This window comes from Amyelois transitella, chromosome 26, assembly GCF_032362555.1.
Source record: "Amyelois transitella isolate CPQ chromosome 26, ilAmyTran1.1, whole genome shotgun sequence".
NCBI lineage: Eukaryota > Metazoa > Arthropoda > Insecta > Lepidoptera > Pyralidae > Amyelois > Amyelois transitella.
In genome coordinates, this window is record NC_083529.1 from 2589801 (window position 1) to 2613408 (window position 23608).

The 23608-nt window shown below is 34.7% G+C and overlaps 1 protein-coding gene across 2 annotated transcripts in view; it reads right to left on the minus strand.

The window, feature by feature from the left end:
- LOC106138498 (rho guanine nucleotide exchange factor 2) overlaps positions 1-23192 on the minus strand; it is a 52234-nt gene extending 29042 nt beyond the window's left edge. The window contains exons 1-17 of one of the 2 annotated variants that reach the window (XM_060951905.1): positions 22815-23192; positions 21713-21774; positions 13339-13448; positions 12710-12826; positions 12182-12302; positions 11626-11737; positions 10570-10675; positions 9375-9529; positions 8281-8424; positions 6735-6801; positions 6330-6435; positions 5865-5938; positions 5687-5772; positions 2063-2122; positions 1637-1777; positions 1148-1244; positions 202-415 (exon numbers count right to left, since the gene is read on the minus strand). In XM_060951905.1, coding sequence (XP_060807888.1) covers positions 202-415; positions 1148-1244; positions 1637-1777; positions 2063-2122; positions 5687-5772; positions 5865-5938; positions 6330-6435; positions 6735-6801; positions 8281-8424; positions 9375-9529; positions 10570-10675; positions 11626-11737; positions 12182-12302; positions 12710-12826; positions 13339-13448; positions 21713-21752 — 1750 coding nt within the window. In that variant the 5' untranslated portion in view covers positions 21753-21774; positions 22815-23192. The remainder of the gene's footprint in view (positions 1-201; positions 416-1147; positions 1245-1636; positions 1778-2062; positions 2123-5686; positions 5773-5864; positions 5939-6329; positions 6436-6734; positions 6802-8280; positions 8425-9374; positions 9530-10569; positions 10676-11625; positions 11738-12181; positions 12303-12709; positions 12827-13338; positions 13449-21712; positions 21775-22814) is intronic. The other variant, XM_060951906.1, reaches the window with a different exon arrangement.
- Between the last annotated feature and the right edge of the window lie 416 nt (positions 23193-23608).

The following is a 23608-nucleotide window of genomic DNA, read 5'->3' on the forward strand; positions in this document are numbered from 1 at the left end:
ACAAATTAAGTTGTTTATTTTTTTTTTTTTAGATGACCGTGAAGTTAATAATAAAATGATTTTGAGTATGAAAGGAAATTAAATCAGAAAAAGTGCGTCGGTATTGCAGCCAATAAAATCAGTGCAATTTTTTGACCTGTTTCTCAGGTTTCTCGGTATTTCTCAGTATACCAGGCACTAGTATTTTGCATGATGTCTTACCATAAGCAGACTTGAGTTTGATCATGGCCGGCGGCGCGAAGGTCTCGGCCAGTATATCGGCTACAGACGTGACGGTGGTAGAAGCTCTCTGCCTGTTCCTCAGTTTCCCGAGCAGCTCCGCGTGAAGCGACCATAGTTCGTCGACGCGCGGGAACATTCTGGAAACTTGCGACGCGGACACGCCGGAGAAACGCATCATGCCCGCTACGAACATCTGGGGAATATAAATAAGTTTACATTAAACCGCTTTAAAAAAAGGTGGTTCTGAGTTTGTCCTATATGTATGTTTGTCCGCGATTATCTCGCGTTCCGCTGAACTGATTTTGATGTGATTTTTAGGAAAAAGTTTGTTTGTTACACTCAGGTTATAGAAATTTAACAAACTTTGAAAACAGGATATCGACAGGTGGCGGTTCTCTGTTTACAAAAGTTATTTCTTTACGTTTTTATTAAGAGCCATAAATAAACTATAACTAAAATTAAAGTAAAATAAAACTAATGAGAAAAAATTAATATGTATAAAAAATTATTGTTGAGTCGAAAATTGATACAAGTTTTTAGTAAAGTTATCTCCCGCTAATTTTTGCGTGTCCCAGTTACTACTATGTTTCGGCGCCAGTGGTCCGCGCTATATATTGCGCTTGATTGCAGTTATATTGTGAATGAAAAACAAACTAATTTATAAGTTTTAAAGAAGATCACATGCTCTGGTTAGGAGGAGATTTGGGCTCTAGTTTAGTAAGCTCTGGAGGCGAACAAATCTGTCTCTAGTGAGCCTAGACCGATATGAATTTTAGAAACATTCAAGGGAAAAAGTAATATTTCTCTTAGCGTGTCGATAATCCCTCCAACGATAATCAAATTCTCCCACTAAGACTATTACAAACAGTAATTCTAAGTGTAAAAAGATATAAATTATAAATTAATTCGATTTAAAAGAAATTACCTTCTGCATAAGTCGTATTGTGAGACAATGATGTTTCTCTGTCAAAATCAGTTCGTAGATGTGTTCCTGTCGCTTCGTCTCCCGCTCGCCCAAGGATCTGAAATTATTAAATACATAAATATGGGACATAATAAACATATATGATGACATAATTGTCTAGCCCCATAGTAAAGTTATGTTTTATATAAGAAACTAACTTGTATCCGCAGCTTCGCCTGCGCGAATTTAGCGTCACCTCCTAAACAATACTGGTTATTCGCAAAATTCACGAGATCACGGGACTTTTTACCGGGATGAAAAATATCTTTCTCCAGAATTTTAATTACACATACGCAAAATTTCAAGAAGATTGTTTTAGTAGATAACGCATGAAGAGAACACAAACAAACAAACATAGTTCCGCATATTTAATATTAGTCGGGACATAAATATGCTGTGGGCACATAGAAAAAGCGTCGTTTATATGTCAAAAGAGATTATTACACTTACTTTGCGAGTCCTTTGGGCGCCCCGGCGGCCCACGTGTCCGGCTCGGTGGCCCCCAGCCCGAGCAGTATGGCGGCTTCCCCCAGCTGGTCTGCGGTCAGGTATACTTCCGGCCACTCGGTCACCAGGGCGTCGTCTGATGCGCTGTAATACATTAGGTTTTGTCAAACCACCTTCTATTCTGTTTATTAATCTTGCATACTGTGAAAACATTTTACAGTTTCTCGATCTTGTGTAATACCAACCGGCTTCGGAATTTTTTTGATACGAGTACAATGTCAATAATCCTTCTATCTATAGATATATATTATTAGATGTATATTATTTTTTCTATTAATATTTCCAATTCTGTGATTTTAGACTGAAATTTGGCCCGTACAAAGTCGCAGGTTGAAACGATTAAAATATATAAAATCAAAACATACTTACTTGCTCTGATCATGTTTATGATCAGATCCGTCTTTGTCGTCGTTATATACATGACTCGTGCTGTAACAGACAAGTATACATTAATAAAACAAAATATTTACCTACATTTACTATGGGACACTGCCACTCACCTAACTAAAAAACGAGTATGCTGGACTGAATATAAACTGGAGTTCGTTCTTTTTTTATCAATTTTTTTGGAATAATTGAAAACATTTTGAGCTCAAGTTAATTTTCTATTAATAAATTTTGTGGTTAAGAAAGACAAATTTTGATAACGAAGTTATATTAAGTTCTGTTGATGCATCAACGTCTTCTTTTAGTTTAATAAAAGGAAGTATTAATTTTATTCTTGTCTAGAAGTTTAAGCCAACTAAAATATTTAAAAAATATATTTTTATACATATATGCTACATTAATTATTTTTACTCGCTGTTTATAATGTCAGAGACAGGAAATTCAGTCCAGCTTACAAATACGATAACAATGTCAGTGGTCACAACAAACCAAGATGCATTCTCAAATACATTTTCAAAATCAACAAATATTCGATAGAGCTGATAAATTAAAAAAGATCCTGAAACAATTATTGCAAAGTTACAATTTTCTCGTGTGACCGATCAAAATATAAAAGACGGGGTCATTATCCAGTAGACATTACAAATGACTATATAACGTATAATAAAATATATTGATGCAGATTGACAAAGATCATATTTTGGTAATATAAAGTGATTAAAATATCACAAAAATATTTAAATGTAAAGACGAAAAAATTCAATTAACTATATTTTTTTTTATTCATGAATGCTCTTTGTCAATACGCAGTTTCACATTATAACATTATAAATTAGGGAGAAAAACAACAATACTTAACAATTCAGCAAAGCCTAAATGATTGTAAGAAGCCAATACTGAATGTCACGTCACAAAATTTTATTAAAAAAAAACTGCATGCTTCCGAACACGGAATAAAAATAACAATTCAAAAAGATCAAAACTGAACTCGAGACAGAAATCCATACCTAATAGAATTTAGAAAATAAATTTTGAGTCAAATAATATTATTGTCTATTTAAATTTTGGATATTATTAAAATATTTTGATCCTAACATAAATATAAATTTGGTGTGTTAATAAATTTATCCGTACTGGTAAAAACTTCCCGTGAGTAACACTGCATTAAAACACAGCAGAATTAATTTTCGTTGAGTAACAGTGATATGCATGGCGTTATGATACTACAGAAACCAACCCACTAATCATCCGGCCGAACCAGAACTGAGCGAGATTTTGCTTCACCAAACTTAGACATGCAAGTTGAAGCCAGTTAATTTATGTTACAGTTAAAAAAAAAATTGGCAGAACATGCCAGGAACGGAACGGAACTTGTCAATAATTTATTGTAACTTTTTTATATCCAAAATTGAACAGACAATTTACAAATCAGCAAACTCATCACATACTAAACGCTACGACAACGTATCTCAAAAGAGTCTACCTACGACCGTAAGATAGAAAGATACACAAGTAAGGCGTCGTGGATGATTCGAGAACGCTCTAGAAGATTCTGCGATGTTTGATGAGACGGCGTGGCACGATCGATTTACAAGTGTTGTTTGATTGTAGGGTGTACTGTTTTGATTGTAACTGTCTTTGCCTGTTTTACCAACTTCATAGTTTTAAAATCGTAAGAAATACGATAGTTAGCTACTACATCTCCTCCTATTAACTTATTATCAAACCGAAGCACTTGACTATTTAACATTTTTCAGTATGTACCTACTTCTGACGGCCTCTGTGGCGCAGCGGTAGTACGCATGTTTGTGACACCAGAGGTCCCGGGGTCGATATCCCGGTCAGGGTATGATGAGTTAAGATCTTTTTCTGATTGGATGCTTATCTATATAAGTATTTATTAGAAAATATAGTATCGTTGAGTTAGTATCTCGTAATACAAGTCTCGCACTTCGAGGCTAACTCAATCTGTGTAATTTGTCCCATATATATTTATTTACCTACAATCAAGTGCTTTAAGGGAAGTTGGTATAAAGGCTGAAAGGATGTAAATTACCAGACTATCAACGTGATTTGCTATAGCTTTCTCCTTTTCCCGCTCGTAGTACATGTTTAAAATAGTTATGAAACGACTTATGTGCATAATTTGATAGAACAAGTCAAACAAAAGCAAGCCATATTGAATCATGCAGGTATCACTTATAAAATGAAAGACGTAAACTTGAAACTGATGTTCCCATATTATATCCCATATATATTTAGAATCTTTAATGCTATTGTATAATTTGATGTGATGTATACCTATTTGTTTATGCAAAGAAAATTCTTTACCAACGAAATGTATGAACTGAAAAGGTAATAAATGAAATACCATATTTTATTTCATAAACAAATCACTCCACACTCTGCTTACGATTGTACAAACAAATAAAAATCAACATAACTGCCAAGAAACAGCTACAACTCAATTATTAATCCAAAAATCTGAAACTTGAAATTCATGTCCGTATCACGCAATTTACCAGGAGTTCATAGCCGCGTCGAGTGACACGTAACAGAGAGAGACAGAACGATGGCGGTGATATATGTATGATGAGATAGTAAGAAAGAGACAGCTGTATATCGCAGCATTCGCGCAACTTACTGCACGCCGAGCTTGGTTGCGACGCGGCGCCACGGCGAATAGCATCCACTCTGCTTCTTGCTGTGTGCGTACAGAAACGAATGCGAACACACGTTTACATATGTGTGCTTTTGTTTTGTTTTTTTTTTTTTTGCAGCGGCATTGTAACGCGGGCGGACGTATCGAGATGTCATTTAGATTAGGAATACGTTTGTTTATCTAATGCTTTGTTTTTTTTAATAATACGCGATTATATGAATAAGACAATATGATCTAAATATTCCGTATTAGTGATCCTCACATCAATACGTCCGCATCAATGATTTCCTTTATAAGAAGACATGCGTTCACCGAAACCAATTATAAAAAAAGAAAATAGCATATATTAAATTATAAAAGCGAGCTGTTGTAAGAAATAATCAAAAATAAAAGAAATTAAAAACTAGCAATGACAGAAAGCAAAAAGAGAGTGTTATATAGTTAATTAGAAATCGAAGGTGTAAGTATATAGAATAAATCACAAAATTGCAGTGTCACATACTTGTGTATCTTCTTATAATTAAATCATAAACATAACCTCACAACTGACACTGAATGAAAACTTCACACCTAAAACCTAAATCTAAACATATCTTTATTATTTATTTAATAAAATCTTTTGTAAATACATATAAAAATCCGCACATTTGCACGCAAATGAAATTCAAAATGCATTAGCTTAAAATGCGTCATCCACGCTGGCAGCATATGGGTGTGGCTTTGCCAGTTATCTTTGCGACAATTAAAAAATAAAGCAGCAAAATATATGCCATACAAAATTCAAAAAACCTCTATGCTCACGTTTTTATAAATAAGATTCTATTTTTAAATGTAACTTTTTTATTGAACGTGCTAATCGCTATATTTAAATCTGATTAAAATTTGGAATGATAATTTTATAAGGTATTTCTTTATAATGCCTTATGAGTAACGCGAATACTTACCTATTTGAATTTTGTGACTGGCCGGAAACGGAACTTCGCTTACTGCTCTTTCCACTACTCGCACTCAGAGATTTACCAACAGAGGTCTGAAAAATTTATAAGCAAGGAATTATTTCACACACACATTCAATTAGATTATATAAAATACAGAAGGTATTCAATTTGTTCAGTATTTTACCTTGGATGATTTTGGTTTGTTGCATTCAACTATGTAGTCTTTGCATACATTCTGGTGTACTGTCATGGTACAATCTGAAAAAAATAATAAATCACAATAAAATAATTCACACATCATCCTACCAATAGGACTATGCCTTATTGTGATGTGTCCGGAAAAGCACAGAATTCCAATTTGGTTTTAATTTTTTTGCTGCGTAGTTTTTACATAAATTAATTTGCGGTTTAATTAAGAGTTATTGTATTGTATTTTTACATTAGATATGAGTCTAAACTGTCTATTCTATACTTTATGAATTCTCTTACTCTCTTACATAGTCTAACCTCATCATATTTCATTTGAATTCGTTGCTTTTTGCGATTCTTCGCGACACTCCTCATGTTTTCAATTTTAACGCCAACGCCTAATCTGAACGCCCAAGTTCGTCGGCCCTAGGAGTTCCAAATTTAAATTAAAACTACATACTGTCACAATAGAGGGCGGGCTTGTCGCTGAGCGGGCGCGAGCACCAATCGCAGTCGGCGCCCGCGCTCGCTGCCGACCACGCGTGCGCCGCCTTGCGAGACTTGTCCTGTCAAACAGATAAATTGACTTTTGTACCCGTTGCATTTGACCGGGTATTTCTAAATGTAATACCTACATATAATACACTGATTGAGATTGTCCCTAAACTGAATATCCTTGTAAAAAAGAAGATATTTTTATTGTAAACTATGTTATGTCAATAGTTAGGGATGAAAACTTTTTTTTTGTAAAATATTTGATAAAGAATCTACTTTATTCTTTGTGACATTTGGGGTGAATGGTTAAACACTAAAAACATATTTTATAATTTAAATGCAGAAAGCATAATAACATGGTAGCACCTACCTTCTTCTTCCTAAAGAACAGACTTCCCCGTTTCCGCCTCTTCTCGGCGTGGTGGTCAAACGCTGCTCTGTAAAAATAAAATTTTGCAATATAGGACAATTAAAAAATAAATTAAGTTATTGTTCTCCTTTCTTTTGTTCAAATAATCCATGCAAAAACAATGTGGAAACACCAAAAACACAAAAGACACAACATGTAAAAGTCAAAGCATGCATTAAAGAAAAAATGTGTCAATCAAAAAATATGGCGAATATATAACACATATCATCTGAACCGCTAAAGTACTTTGGATGAATTTAACTATAAAGCACTTTTAAAATATAAATATACGACAGGTAGACTTAATCGTTGTTTTTCGTAATATTTTTAGACAAACTTTGTGTGATAAGCTTATGCCTATAATTTTATATACTTCAGCGGTTCAGATTCAAAATAAAAAAAATGTGAATGGGAATTTAAACATGGAATGAATACTTACACTGTTCATAATTTTTGCAAAAGTTTGTAGGTATATAAGGGTTGCTATACATATACTACAGTCCAATCTACGAAGAAATATACGACTTAAATATGATCCTATTCTACACTGCCGGAAGCTTAACTTTCAGCATTATTTTTTGAGAGATTCTACTGTAAGCGGCGAGAACAACATACGCTCAAATACTATAGGTATCGATTGATAATATATGTATATTATCAATCGATACCTATAGTCATATGACAAATAAAAGGCCAAGCTACAAACGACTTTCAATGGATTCAATAAATATTTTCTTTTTTTTTAAATTATTTATATTTGTCTTCCCTCTCCCTCTCTCTTAGATTTTGATAGAGAACCAACACGTAATAATATGCGTACTTAAAGTTCGTGAATAGCCCAACTGTGTCATAAGGTTTGGTTCTCGGTCAAGAATTGTTGGAAATTTGATTTTGATGTGTATATTTTGTTGTTCTTAAAAATATATGTATAGCAACCCTTATTTACTGTTTCAAGAACGCAAACTCTAAATGTACTTGATACGTCTTTTTCCTCCACATTAGTAACGCAGCCCCCTCGTATTTTTCAAACTCTATGTCACCCACTGACGACAGGCTTATATTGAGCGAGATGGACGATGCATAAGTTGACTCTTACATTATAAAATTATTGGGTCTTGAACTCTTGACCTATTTATTATCTTTCAAACTGACCAAGAATGAAAACCCGATGTAGGCTTTTAGCTACGTATAAGCGAACGTATTTTTTAGAAACGTATTCAACCGCTCACACCCTATTTACTATTCCAAGAAAGCTCCCTGCCAGTTCCATGTAGACTTTAGTTCTGAGAAACGTTATAACCCCTAGCTTAACCCCACTTACTGTTAAAAAAAAGCCAGGCGATGTAGCCTCCAATGTTCTTGGCACGTGCTGTACCTTCCGCCAGTGAGCTGTAGAGTTGCTCCCACGTCTCTTTTTGTCTCTATCGCACCTCCTGGCGTCAGGCTACCAACGAACGAGACCACAATATGTATGATGATCCAACGTTACTTATTAACCCCAACTTACTGTTCCAAGAAAGCCAGTCGATGTAATCCCAAATGTTCTTGATGCGTGTTGTTCCGCCTCCCAGTGAGTTGCGGAGTCGCCCCCACGGTCGCGGCGGAGGCGTCCTCGTCGCTTTCCGTCTCTGTCGCACCCCCCGGCGACAGGCTAACATCGAGCGAGACGTACAATAAGCATGACGTGATCCAATTCACGGTATAGGATTGAGATATTACTTGAGCTTTAGAAATTAACAGTAAAATGTCTGGTTTTTTTAAACGTATTGTTGAACTTTTACGGATTAATTCTATTTTATTTTTACTTATTTTAGTTAATATTTCGCTGCGACAGCTACAGTCGTCAATCAATATTTGACTGGATAATCGTAAGTACATGTTTCTATGTGATTCACTTTTTAATTTTAGATAAGAAAAAAAGAACCGTTTTTATTATAACACAAAGATAAAAGGTTCTGAATTTATTAGCTTCGATCTCATCATTTTAACGAAAATAGAAAATCTCTTAATCCTTTTATAATTCCTTCAATTGAATCACGTCAGTACTACATAATTAGTGCAAAAAAAACATGTCCGGTCCTGGCCGGTGTTATCATTTCCAAAAAGAGCAAAGCAAATGTGCGCAAAATAGAGAAAATCAGACATGCACATAAGAAATCGTCACATGCACGCACATTATTCTTAATATACACAAGAATTTTAAAACGTTCTGCCTAAAAGGCAGGCGAGTGCAGCTGATAAATAGAAAAAAATCTTATTTACAACGAATGTGTATACTAAGATTAATGATAGAAGTATTTAAGCAATCAATTGCATTTAAAAAAGGAGTTAATTTAAAAAAAAATCAAAACATTTATAAAATTATTTTCTTTCAACATACCATAAAAATGTTTTCTTAAATGTAAGTGTAGTTACCGTATATGAAAAAATATATTTTTTCATAAAAATTTCTTTATTCAATAGACTTAAACCTACTGTTCCATTTTCAAATATTTCATAATATGGCCGTTCTTTTTTAAATATTCTATTGTATAACGTGGTAATAGACAAATAAATTACGTGTTCATAACAATTCGGTGTAAAAAAAAAATTGCAACTCACTTGTTAGCCGGAGGTTGGGGCTGTTGAGGTTGTATAGCAGCCACGATGCTCGGCGTGGACACAGACTTCTGTAGCGGCAGACGCGCCATCAGACGCGCCCCTTCCGCCGCGGCCGCGTTCGCGCGGAGCGTTGCTGTTACTTTCTCGAAGTCTTTCTGTTTTTGGACAACAATTTACATACATATAATCTCCCTTGCGGGGTAGACAGAGCCAACAGTTTTTAAAAGACTGATAGGACACGTTCAGTTATTTGGCTTAATGGTGGAATTGAGATTCAAATAGTGACAGATTGCTATGCCTACCTAGGGAAAATGATGAAGTGGTCCTATTATTTCTTTCATGGAACCACACTGCACGATAATTTGATTGAAATTTATCATCTTCATATCTGTATTTATTTATTGAAGAGCGTTCCGTTCTGTTCTTTGAAAGGGGCGTTAGCGCTAAGGGGGTAAAGTGTCCAGGTAATTTGTAGCTTCTTGACAAATACTAATAATATATTAAGACATTAATTTATTGGAATGTAAATTGACGTGAAAATGTGCCTGCGAAGGCCTATTTTCTGAATAAAATATTATTATCGATTTTGAATAGTAAAGCATGAGAAGAAAGGGAGTATCCAGTAAGATTGCAAAGAAGTATGAAGTTTGTCAAATCCTGAAATTGTCTGTCTACACTGTTAGGAAATAAGATTCTATGTTAAAGTATGTATGAAGAGATTCGATTCTTAAATGCCCCCGAAAAATCGGAGCATAAAAGAAAACAAGTAATTAAACCACCCACACAAAGGTTCTCTGCTTAACCCAATGGTAGACTGTTAGATAATGCTATTAGCATTAAGTCAGCCTATTGTACTTTACAAATTGTAATTGTTACAGAAAATAAATCTATACTAATATTATAAAGCTAAAGAGTTTGTTTGTTTGTTTGAACGCGCTAATCTCAGGAGCTACTGGTTCAAATTTAAAAATTCTTTTTGTGTTGAATAGACAACTTATCAAGGAAGGCTTTAGCCTTTATAACATCACGCTGCAACCATTAGGAGCAAATAAATAATGGAAAAAGTGAAAAAAAAACGGGGAAAATTATTAATCCTTGAGCAAAATAACTATTCCACGCGGACGAATTCTCGGGCACAGCTAGTAAATAAATAAAAGCTAGAGTACGTCACATTCAATGAAACTCAATCTCTTACCGCTAAATCATTGTCGTTGAGCGAGTGAGTGGAGTGGCGCACCGGACGCGGCACTTCCCCCTCCGACTCCATTGAAGAGAGAGATGCGCTGTGTCCATTGAGCGTACTGTAACAAGAGCATATTTTATTTTTTAAATTTTTGATCTTTTATACCTTCTTTTAACGACTTCTCCCCCTTAATAAAAAATATGTTCTTCCTCTGGTTCGACTTTATATATCTGTACGAAATTTCATCAAATAAATTAATTATTGGCGTGAAAGCGTAACAGACCGACAGACAGAGTTACTTTCGCATTTATAATATTAGTAAGGAAGTCGGGATAGTAAGGTTAAAAAGTGAAAAGTTTTTTATAGTCTCGTTATGGCTCCTTTTGTTTATATCCATCTTTTAAAAGAGGTCGGTTTTTCTTTTAACAGTATTGAGTTTAAAGTTGTCAAACGACATAAAAATTACTCAATACAGGGTGACATTTAAAACAACTGCATCCTTTTAAACATAGACTATACCCATGCTTCTGAGCTGTTTGAGCCTATTCATATTTAAATTAAACGTCATCATTTTCATATTTAAAAAACCCTCAAAAACTATGTCACACGCTTTATTAAAGACCAATACTACAAAAAAAAATTAAAACTAAACATGTAAATAAATGTCTGAAAAATAAATTATTTTTCTAGAATCAAGATCAAGTAAATAAAGTACAGAGTTGTCGAGATCGCTCAGCTGAATGAATTTTGTCGTTGACCTCTGAATCTTACGCGGCGCTTTTCCGCCGGCCGGGGTGATATGATGTATTTAGGATCGTGGATTTTGATATTTTTATTTTTTTTCGTACTTTCTGAAATATGAACCGATATTTTTCTTTTAACGTTTTTAAATATCCTTTAGATGAGTACACTTAACAGTTAAATTTATGCAGTTGAATTAAAAGTCACCCTGAAACGCAGAACTAGCGTTAATGAGGTTTACTGGTCTGTTTTATTTCTCGTCAAGCATTTACTTGTAATTTAACGTAGCTATGAAAATAATTTGAACACTTATAAAATAAATCTCACCTCCTCTGCCTATGAGCGTCATGACCCCGCGGCCCGGGCTCGAGCGCCGCCCACGAGCTCCTGCGGCCCTCGTCTCGGCGCTCCCCCCACAAACTCCATTGACGGGACTCGCCTGTCAGATGACAATGAAAGAAATGCTGTTTACAAAACAAGTAACAGGAATAACGGACTTCCGAGACTTCAAACTACAAGCTGGAATCTTAGAGGTTTTACAGAATTTCTCTTATGACTATATTACTATATTCCAACACATCTGCTCGGAGTTAAAGTACTGATCGTAGATATAAATTTTAAAGAAATAACTATCAACTGCATTCAATCCTCATAATCATTCAGTTTATTGCTCTCTTGATCTCTAGCGGGCTAGTTCCTGCCTATAAGGTATGCAATAAAAAACCTCAAAACAGTCGCGAGTGCAGCTGAAAAGAGTGTAACAGGTGTACTGTGAATTACGCAAACGCAAACATCAAACTTAACGTTTATTTTGAAACTACATCGTCTTTAATAAATATATTTGGAAACCTCTACTCTAAACCATAATCATACGATATCATACCGCTCCCCTTCCTGCTTTGAGCGTAGAAGTCCAGATGGGTTGGTGAAGAGCAGTCGCCTTCAGGCGCGCCATCTTTACATAAAGATGGACATGAGGTGCTTAGACGACTGCTGCCTGTCGCCTAGGGACACAATTTTCTTTTAGTTTTTAACATGAATTAATAAATATACTACTCTAAGTACCTACTGGAAGAAGACTAGTTCAATTGGCAATACAGCATAAAAATTTCAAAATAAGTATATTAACTATTTTTTGTTGAAATTGTTTAAACCTGATGAATTTGAGGATAAAGGAAGATTAATATTTAATTAAAGTTTACCAAAATTACGGAAATTAGTTTCTCTCTCATCTTTGCGTGTTCCCAGTTGCACCATCTACCACAATGCTTCGAGGTGTAGAATCCGCTAAACCTTCACCGAACTTAGTTTGCGGTTAAGTAAAATCGAAAACACTTTTGCATGAACATATCTACTAAGATTATATTATTATAACTATCTCAATGGGAGGTAGTTGAACATTAAAACTTACCAACAACGGCAGAGGCGCGGCGCGCATGCGCTGCACGACGGCATGTAGTCGTCGTAACTGTTGCAAACTGTCATCGAGAACGCCTGGACTATGTGGCGTTACGCTGATCGTTGGCACCTATGAAAGTAACAAAAGAAAATAAATGTAAGGCAGACCTAGTATATTGCCCTGGGGAAACCGCTGTGAAACAGTAACATGAGTGAAATTATCCAGACTTATTTTTAAGAATTGTTGAAAGTTGTAATTATATTTTTTGTTAAACCTATCTTAAACTCAAAATGACTAAGATAAGTAATAAAAAAGTTACTGCTTTGGAAGTCTGTCCTGCGAAAAGAAATATAAGAATACGTCCCGAAAAACATACGTTTTTACTTAATATTTAGGGACTTTTTGGGGACTTTGAAAATTTTTTTGCAGTTATCCCAGTACGTGAACATCATCTTTTTGGTTATGTCCCATTGAAAAGGGACCACAGTAGGTATAGGAGCAAGTAAGTCAGATAATTACCAAACACATGAAATGAATGGTTTTAGTTGTATTCTGAAGTGACAGGAACCACACGACAAAAGTACTCTATCGTTGTCTTTCAGATATCTGTTTGAATGTTTATTTGCCGGCTACGAAGGTACCTGTGCCCTGGCGGCGGCCATGTTGGCCGGTGGCGTAGAGCGGGTCACGTGCTCCGTCACCTCGTCCTCGCTGCTGTCGGAGCTCAGGTCTGAACCGCCGCCGTCATCGTCTGCAAAGAAGGTATTCAGCATTAGGTATTTGGGCCCTGTGTCGTATCCCACAGTTGAGCAAAGAAAAAAGGGTGTCTCCCTCTATAAATTACTGTCATGAGCAGAATTTTCCAATCGGTCAACTAGTCGATGCCATTGCCCTTTGAGTTCTTCCCATAAGTATACGGCCCTCCCGTACCTACGCTACTTATATAGTCGTCGATAAGGCCCTTAAAATTTCAAAATCAGAAGCAATAAACCTCCTATGCTTGCAGACAAACTGAAACGAGCATAGACTAACAACATTCGTAAAACAATACTGAACATTGTGAATTGCAAAAGATACGCGGGCACAAAAGTTTAATTAAAACCAACAATAGAAGCGAGATACGTTTATTGCACTGCATTGTGCCAAGTTCAGCAAAAGCGGCATCCGACGTTTCCGAGGCTTGAATACTACCTCGGAATAATGCAAATACAGAATTGAGACTTCATAAAAACGACGCTTTAAATAGAAAAGCAATATCATATTGCGTAGGATATCTTCTTCAAATTTTGAATACGTAACAACAAGGTTATTACGGATACAAAATTAATAAAAGGAATGAGAAAGATTCAAAAATAGATTGATCTTTATCTTGTCGATGGAGTTCCGTGGAACATCCAATTTTCGATTTTAAATTCTCATTCGTAAAGTTCAGCATTCAGATTAAATATTAATTCGGTTCTTTTAGGCTCGTACATTTTAAAGAAAGGCGTTTTATCTTTTAAGGGTATACTATGTACTATCAGTTATAGATCCATGTAAATAGCATAAGCCGGTAATGTAATAATTACAAATAGTTTAAAAGCTAAGAGTCTCGGTTCGCCTTCTATATAGTCTTCATTTTGTTAAGCGAGTTGGGGGAGTACAAATTGACACTCCGGTTTTAAATAAATAAATAACAACCCCTTTTCACGTATTATTTTATAAGGACAACTAATCTTAAATACTATACTATCATCATAATGATAGATATACTTCTTTAAACTTTTATGTGAATAACTCTTTCTGCTTGTTACGATTTAAGTCTTGAGAGACTTAAAGTTTTAATGAGACCACAAATAGTTGGAATATCTAGAGATCGAATACATTTTGATGAATCTTACTTTTATCGTGAAAAGGAATTTCATGGGATTAGGACGTGAAGTATGACGACGAAAATTTGTAAGAATTCGAAGCTGTCGGAAAAGTTAAAAGTAAATATACAGATCTACTGACAATCTTGAAATCAGTCAACCTCAAAAACATTTCATATGATCTAAACCGTTGAAGCCCACGCAGTCAATAAGACAGCCGGCAGTAGATGGACTATCACCTGCCGGATATTGGCGGGAAACGGCCGGATAAGCCGCCATAAAGCTGGATATACCGGATCATAACTACAACCTTACAGTTTGCGGAGATATGAAGTTTATTGGCCAATGTACTTATATCAAGAGATTATTAGGAAAGACAAAAATATATCTAGGGTAGTTTATATTATAGCAACTCCCAACAAACCGAGAAATATGATGCAGGCTTTATTTAATTTACTTATATGCTTCAGATAGTTTATTACTTTTTTCTCCCGGTGTACGTTCCGTTTACCTCCTCATCTCTCTAAAGAAAAGGCCGGGTGCGTTTTTGGGGATAAGCTATAATTACATGCATAGCCCTTGATTGGGTAACATTATGAAATTGAAATATTGAGACAGCAAGTTGTATCACCTACCAAAGCTATGGCAGATAAAAGAATATACTCGTACCTAAAAGTACCTAGATATCTACCAACGACCTTAAAATCAGTCAATCTATGACCCTGCAAAATAGCTACCCAGATAATTGAAATATCTTGTAATCAGTCAATCTTTGATCAGAAGTCATATATGTAGACCGTTAAAGTACACGCAGTCAATAAATCTGCCGGCAGTAGATCGACTATCACTGGCCGGATATTGGCGGGAAGCGGCCGGATAAGCCGCCACAGAGCTGGATATACAACAGCTTGCGGAGATATGAAGTTTATTGGCAAATGTAGGTATATGGAGAGAATATAAGGTCTGAAAAGAGAAAAATATAGGTATGTAGGGTAGTTTATTGTAATTCTTTCAAGACAACTGAAAGCTCGATATGCTTGGAACAAAAACTGATTTCTTTTTAGAGCTGCGATAGCTCTAAAAAGAAATCAGTTTTTGTTCCAAGACGTCTTTGCCCAAAAAAACCTTTCTCGAACTCTACAATGGTTAAAAATTTGGGCTGAAATATAAATGAAATGGCACGTTAGAGTATTTTTTTTTAAATTACCTTTGCTGTGCACAACTTGTAGCAATAACTTAATCGTATAAAACCTTGACAGAAACATAATTAATTAATCGTCCTCCAGACCAAACATCACACTACAGCCGGCATAAAAACATTGGGGTCGGCGCGACCCATATCCGCAATCAGGTCAAGGCTGACTTGCCATTCAGTATAGACCCCTGGGGTACGCCGAAACCGACCGTATAAGGTCTGATTAAATAAAGTAAGAATGGGGCAAAGGTTTTTTTACCTCATAAAATATGTAGCGAAAACCTTGTTCGATGCCAAAAAGTGCGAAAAAAAAAGGAAAAAGAGGTTTTATCGAATGTATTTTCGTACCCCAATATTTAAAGAAAGTGGCAAGGAAAATTTCATAGAAAGTGTAAATTTTTACTGATCTGAAAACTTTATACAAGTTGATCAACTTTAAATCATTATGTAACTCTTGTAAGTCCTGATAATTTCATTCATTTCAACATAAAAAAAATATTATTTATTTATTTATAAATAAATAAATAAAAAAATTATATTTATTTATAAATAAATAAATAAATAATATTTTTTTATGACGTCAAACCTCTAGGACATAAATTTATTTTTGACAGCTCCAAAACCAATCTTTAAAAGTTCAGAGGAGTCTCATTAAGTTCAGTCCACTTTTATAATAAAAATCTCTAATGTTATCCGAACTAACGAAACATTAGCGAGCCCTGTTTCGCATTTCTTCCCAAGTTTGACAATATCTACCCTTGGCCTCGTGTCATTTCATACAGATATAAATGACACGAACGACCTCCGATGTTCATAATACATCCGGGCCTTTTTCATAACATGAAAGTTTATCGAATTGGTCGTCGCTTTTATCCCGAGATCAATTTGTTAGGTGTTGTATGGGCTTAAATGCGCTTTTATGTATGTAGGTACTCGAATGGTTTGAGCACTATGCTAGCATCTTAGCCTAATTTAATTCATTTCAAAAATTTCATTCCACGACATAAGATATAATCTATTGATTGACGTCAGATCAAATAAACAATCAAATTATTTATCATTTGTTATCTATTCATTAATTACTCTGCTCAGAACTCTAGCTTAGATAGAGGACATAAAGCTTATTTATTCTATTCTATCTGTATATATAAATCAATCAGTGTATGATGTAAATCATCTGAACTAAATTTCTTAACACAGACGAGAACCACATATTGACAGAACTACATAAAATTTATGCATTTCAAACCCAAGGTCTTCATCTAGAAAAAATATTAAAGGCCTTAATTGTACAGCAATCTCCGAAAATAGATTACATAAGGAAGAAACAAAACAAGAACTCTCCTATTCACGAACTAATATTCAATGAAGACTTAGATGGAAACCGTACTTATTGTCCAAGCTGTCGCCTGCCCATCAACTCCACACCTTTGTCAAAATCAATTCGTAAATGTCGACACGTTGAGGGTTAGTTATGAAAAATATTTGGTTGTTCAATTGTTTTGTCGCAAAACTGCGATATATTTATAAACTAGAATTAGATCTTTTCAAAGTCTGTTACATTTTTATACATTTATGTCTTTGTCCCGGTTTTTGTGTCGGTGTAAAGAGTCCGTATTCTCAAATAATCGTAAGCTACCTACCTACGTTTAACGAGATGTCTCAATGATTAAATCAAGATTCAGACAGTGGCAGGTTGCTAGACATACTTACATATAAATCACGTCTATATCCATTGTGGGGTAGACAGAGCCAACAGTCTTGAAAACGCTGATAGGCCACATTCGGCTTTTTGGCTCAATGATAGAAATCAGATTCATATAGTGACAGGTTGCTAAACATCCCTTAATTTTCCTTGAGTTTTCAAAACTGCGCGGGGAAAAAAGAACTAATGCACACTATGTATTTTTTCTACCACCTGACCAGCCATAGAAGGTTTTCAATACTATAAAATTAAAGATTTCATTTAAGGAGAAGGTTCGTGGGAAAAAATATTTTATCATGATTAATATCAAGTGTGTGCCAATACCTACTCGTAATAAAACTAAGCATTTATCTTATAGATAAGAGGACTAGTGCATCGTTTTCAGATTGCAAATAGTTTAAAGTTTAAGTAAATGTTTGTTATCTTGCGTTTACGAAACATCTTGCACCTCCACACCATTAAATCATTTTTATAATATAGGATCTAAAAAATGAATTCCGTATGGCATCAATAAAAGAAGAAATATAAATATGTAACTGGACCAGGTTCTTTTCCCCTGGACTTTTTATAAGGCGACAAAAGAGCAAAGTCTAACAACATACATACCAACATATTTATCACTTGCGGGTTAGCAGTGCCAACAGTTTCGAAAAGACTAAAAGGCCACGTTTATCTGTACGGCTTAGTAATCGAATTGAAATTCAAATAGTGCATTTTTATCTAGGAATCAATATTAGACAGGTCACTGCTGTTTTTATTGAACCGCAAACAAAGAAGAGACAATACTTCGAATTTGGAAAGAAAGCGGGATGGATTATGGATGGTTTTAAAATATACATATTATAACAATTTATTTACGAAGATAGCAAAGTCCACAGATACTTGTGATAGGAGCGGATATAATCGTATGGCTTCACATGCTCGGGTAATGAGGCAGAAAATATTTACTCGACACTGGCAGGGATAAGCATACAGTTGCTTTTTTGTTTCATTAGAAGACTAGGTTATACCCAGCTTCGCCCGCGTGGATTAAGCGCCGCCTATGAAACAATACCTTCCTTCTCCAGATTCTTAATTACGTATACACGAAATTTGAGGAAGACTGGTTCAGCTGTTAACGCGTGAAAAGGTAACAAACAAACTTATTTGCGCATTTATAACATTATTTAGAATTGGGATACTTTTAACTTCTCTATCTTTTCTTCTGTTCCCGCGCAGATTGTATAATTTAATTTTTTTTTATATTTTATGCGATGGGCTGGCGACCCGCTGAATGCAGCCGAGACTTGTAACTGATGTCTCTGTACGACGCCGTAAGAAATAAAGACAGGACACAGGTTTATTTAAGACAGCATGTCACGTTATATGCATTCCAAATTTCATCAAATGTTGGCTTCAAAGTCCCGGGTCTAATAAACTAAATCAGAAGTGTCTTCAGCAATAGATAATGTATTTGTACCGTTTCTAATGCACTTGTGCGATGAATCATAGATACACAACAATTTTGTCAAGTCCGGATGGTCCGTATCTTGCGCTTACAGGCCTTAGCCTAACACACATAATACAAAAATAACAGAGTATTTTTTTTACTCTATGTAACATCAATAAGAACGCAACACCGCCGAAGAATAAGGCAATACTATAAAATTTTAAAAATAATGGAAACAAGGAAATTACTTTCATAAAAGGTCACCACAGACCCTGTTTTTACGGCGCAAATATAAAACTAAGTGGTATTTGATTGAGCTTTAATGTTTCTTACAGCCAAATAGCTGGCAGACATCGTTTTGTCAGTGGCCAATATTTTAACGATGCGAATTCTACTTTTCATAAAGCCGACATTGCCAGACATAAAAAAATTACGACCATTTTTATAGGCTTTAGATAATGGGTGTTTTAGTATTTGTTAAATGTGGGAAACAATGGCAAAATTATTATCATTAATTGCCATCAAATTGTAATTTATTATTAAATAATATATTTGTTGGCGCCCAACGTGTATCTACATTTTTATTAATTAAAATAATTAACTTGTTGAGTTTTGAGAGACTTTTAGGAATCTATCGTTCCTATAACATCATAAAATTTCTAGACAATGTTTAACTTGAGAAGTCATTTGTCACATCGATCAACCCAAAAATTACATATAAGATTGATAGGGTCCCTCGCTGAAGTCGATTTCGCACTTGTCCGGTTTTGATTAATAGTAGATAATATTTGCTACTTCTTTTACGAGAATACGGCTTTTGAAAAACCAAAGATTTTATCAGGATCATGCTATTGGTTTTTCATAAACAGGTAAAGGACGCAATTTCCCTTGGGAAAAATTCAACGTTTATTTAGTAAATGATCTGGTCCAATTCTTCACATTTTGGAAATAATATAAAAGTAATCGTCATCAATCATCGCGAGTTCGGAAAACCGTAAGCCTTTTAATATGTCGCATTACGTAATACGGACATTAAAATGGGACGCAACAAGTAAGTGAATGCTACAAGTATTTTTATACGTACCAATATGGGAAAATCTCGCTACATCTTGCACGTCGCTAATTCAACGAGTGGTACTGACCACAAAAACACAAACACATGTTTTGTTTTTTTAAATTAGAATTCAAATCATTTGTAATTAAAAAGTAATAATAACAGACAAAAAATAAAGTAAAATCGGTAGTTTAAATTTAGAACACTAGTGTCATTTAAATTTAATGACGAAAAGAGTATTAATTAAAGACGTTTTATAATATAAAGTGCTAATTTCGGTGATAAGAAGCTATGGCGTGCAAAACTGGTGAAAATCGCGGATTATTTTGACAGGGCCAGCCCGTAAGGGAGCAGCCTGGCCTTTGTACGGGCTGGAGGAATGGCGCATGCGTGAAATCGATCCGCCAGAAGCCTTCAACAGCGAACACAACACATTTACAAGTTGCACACACTAAGGCAGGTTTGCACTCTATAAATTTCTGCAGTGCATCTGTTGCTTTGGGTGAACTTGAGTGCAACGTTGAATATTGCTGTTTTCGAATTCGTACGCAGGCAGACTAATTAACTTTAATAAAGTGGCAGTTAATACGTATTCTTTTTTTCATTACTCTTAGTTCTCCCTTCTTTTTTAAACAGATTATATTAAAACAGGGTAAGTCATTTTTTTACAGGAAGCGACTCCCGTCCGCCCTCCGCAACCTTTGCTGGGTAACCTAACCCTTATTGGATGATGGTAAAAGCTTACTTAGTCAAATATAAGAGGTATATGGATTTCCAAATACAAAAACTACAACTGTTACAGCTTGTACCCAGCTACGTGTCTTTCATAAAAACCTATTGTTAAAAGCAGTAGAATGAAATTCTTCAAATATCTCGTTTATCTGCTATAGACAGGCATGTGATCATACTAATTTAAACTTTATGTTATGGACGTAAATGTTAAAATATGCGGTTCTATTTGATAATTACGCGTACCTTGGGAACTGTGTCGGCGACAATACATGATAGTCGTACGATAACGTTCCTGCTTAAAGTTATTTGAAAATAAACTTCAAATATGTTTTTCACGGCGAAAATTACTTTGATTCCATAAATCTTTGAATATTCAAAGACACCTTTGCACATTGTGGGAAGTTATCATGTTGTTGTTTTCTTATATTTAACTTTTAACTTGAGTTATAATATATATACATATACTAATAAGTTCGTATTCTTTTCTTACTGCGCTAGTTGAAAATTTGTTTATATATTTACTATTTCATGATTCTCCATAAGGGAATATTTTTATTCTTTTGATAAATAAATAGTTTAATGTTACTTTTATGACACCAATGGATAATATTTATTTCTTGATTTTGATCCATTAAAAGGCTTAACTTTAAACTTGGGATTCTTCATTTAGGCAAGGGGCTAGCAACCTGTCACTATCTGATAGATAGATACTCTTTATTGCACCATAAGAAAAAGAAAAACAGAAAAAAACACAGGTAATGAGGTACAAAGGCGACCATTCAGCTATCCAGTTGTGACCTTAGCCTTCTCCATGATTATTGTCCCTGTTATCTAGCCCTAATGGAGGAGATAAGGGATCAAGACATGTCAAACAGCTTCATAATACAGAGTTTTATGAATAGATTGTTATGGCGACACAATAAGGGTCCCTTTATAACTCTCTCATCTTTCAGTTTAATTCAAATGACTTCAAGACCCAGGGTCTGATTTGTAACACCTATCTCTCAATTCTTGTTAACTATGAGGCAATAAAAACAAATATTCAGTTACCTGATGATGAGTATTTGTATTCCTTATTCGGGGCACTCATTTCAATTGCTTTTGATGTCGAACTGAAAGTAGAAAAAAGTATCTTTTTTATCGTGGTCAGACATATTTTTATGGTTTTAATATCTATAGGAAAGCAATAGATTAGTCCTTTTCAAAAGCACCAGTGCCAATTAGTTAGTTGTTTAGTTTGTAAGTATGTATGTACGTAAGTAACCATACAACATTAAAAGTAAATCAATAAGCATAAGGGCTAAGATATTTATCTATATTTATCCTTAAAATATTGTATTTTAGTTAATAGTATTGTAGAGTTAACATTGCTTACAGGACCAGTCTCAAGTTTACTCTGAGGCTAGCTCGATCAACATAAATAACATTGTCAGTCAATATTAGACTTTAAAACTGGAACTGGAATACCAACATAAGTAGGTTAATACAGTGGGCCTAGGATATATATGAGCGACCTCTCATACACCACCCAAGGCGAGGTGATCTATGTATCTCTTAAGGCCACTATACATACATGTTTACAAGTATAAGCATGAAGTCACTATCTTTAATTATTAATTAGATAGATAATTAATTATTACTTTCTTAGTTCTAATAGCCACATTAATCATTCTTGTAATTAACAGTACAATGCTTAATAGAAATACTTAGAAATGTGTTTATCCATTTCATTACGGACACACAACACACATTCTTAAAATAAGGAAGGCACTCCATGCAACATCCAGAAACTAGGTATGAGCTCCAATTCATGGCTGGAAGGTATTAGGGAGCACATAGCTGAGAATACAACAGGAATAATAAAACTAATGGCAGAGGAACAAGCATTTAAGGTATATAGGTTAACTATTGTTGCATGATGTTTACCAATTGTCAATTATAATTGCTACCATCTACATTAACCAGGATTCAAAATCATTTAAGAATCTGTACAAGACAATTATTTCATCACATTATTATAGTTACTTCTTGACGACATCTTAAGTAAGTTGTGAACAATTGAAAATCAAATTTGTTATGTGTTGACCTTTTTAGATGCAGGCTTCCAGGAACGAAAAAAAAACGTAAACATGCAAGCAATGGATTAGCTTACCACACTCAGTAACTTCCACGGACTATGCAATGAAATCCAATGCAACACATCGCCGACACACAATAACTTGCGCAAGTCACAATTAAACACTATTTTCCCAAGTAACCCGGACGAATCCGAACAATAGTATCAAAATTTTATGCGAAACACTTTCACATCGGTCTGTGGGACAGCCACCTACACGAAACATAAACAGTTATATTACACTATCCATCGCAAAAATAAACTTGTATACAGCTGCCAACAAGTCAATCCATTATAATTTCACTGATAAACATTGGTTAACACTTATCTAGAAGTATTAAGTAACTTTTGTGATTATCGAAAAACTTTAAAACTTCACTTGCTGCAATGCAAAATAAATGTCGACGATTACAACAAGTGTTGCAGTATTCAAACGAACAAACTACTAACAAACCAAGAAAAATATTTATTTGGCGCAACAAAACAAATATTTTTTTTATGATTGGGCAACCTACGTCGGTATTGCAGAATTGTATTAAAACGGTCTTTGCCAAGTAGGTATCTACGAGTTAACATTCATAATCACTTTAAATCTACCTACCAATTTCGGGACAAGCAATAATACATGTTTTTTTTATCTATATAGATAATTGTTATAATGTCTAACGCTGCTGGTCTGATTTTGATGAAATTTTAAAGGTACCTTCATATGATGTAGTATATTAGTATAAATGAAAAAAAAAACACTGCTCACAATCACTAACTTGTTCTTCTACTATATGCCATTTTTATTGTCATATGGCTATACTTAACTGTCAAATGTTTTAATG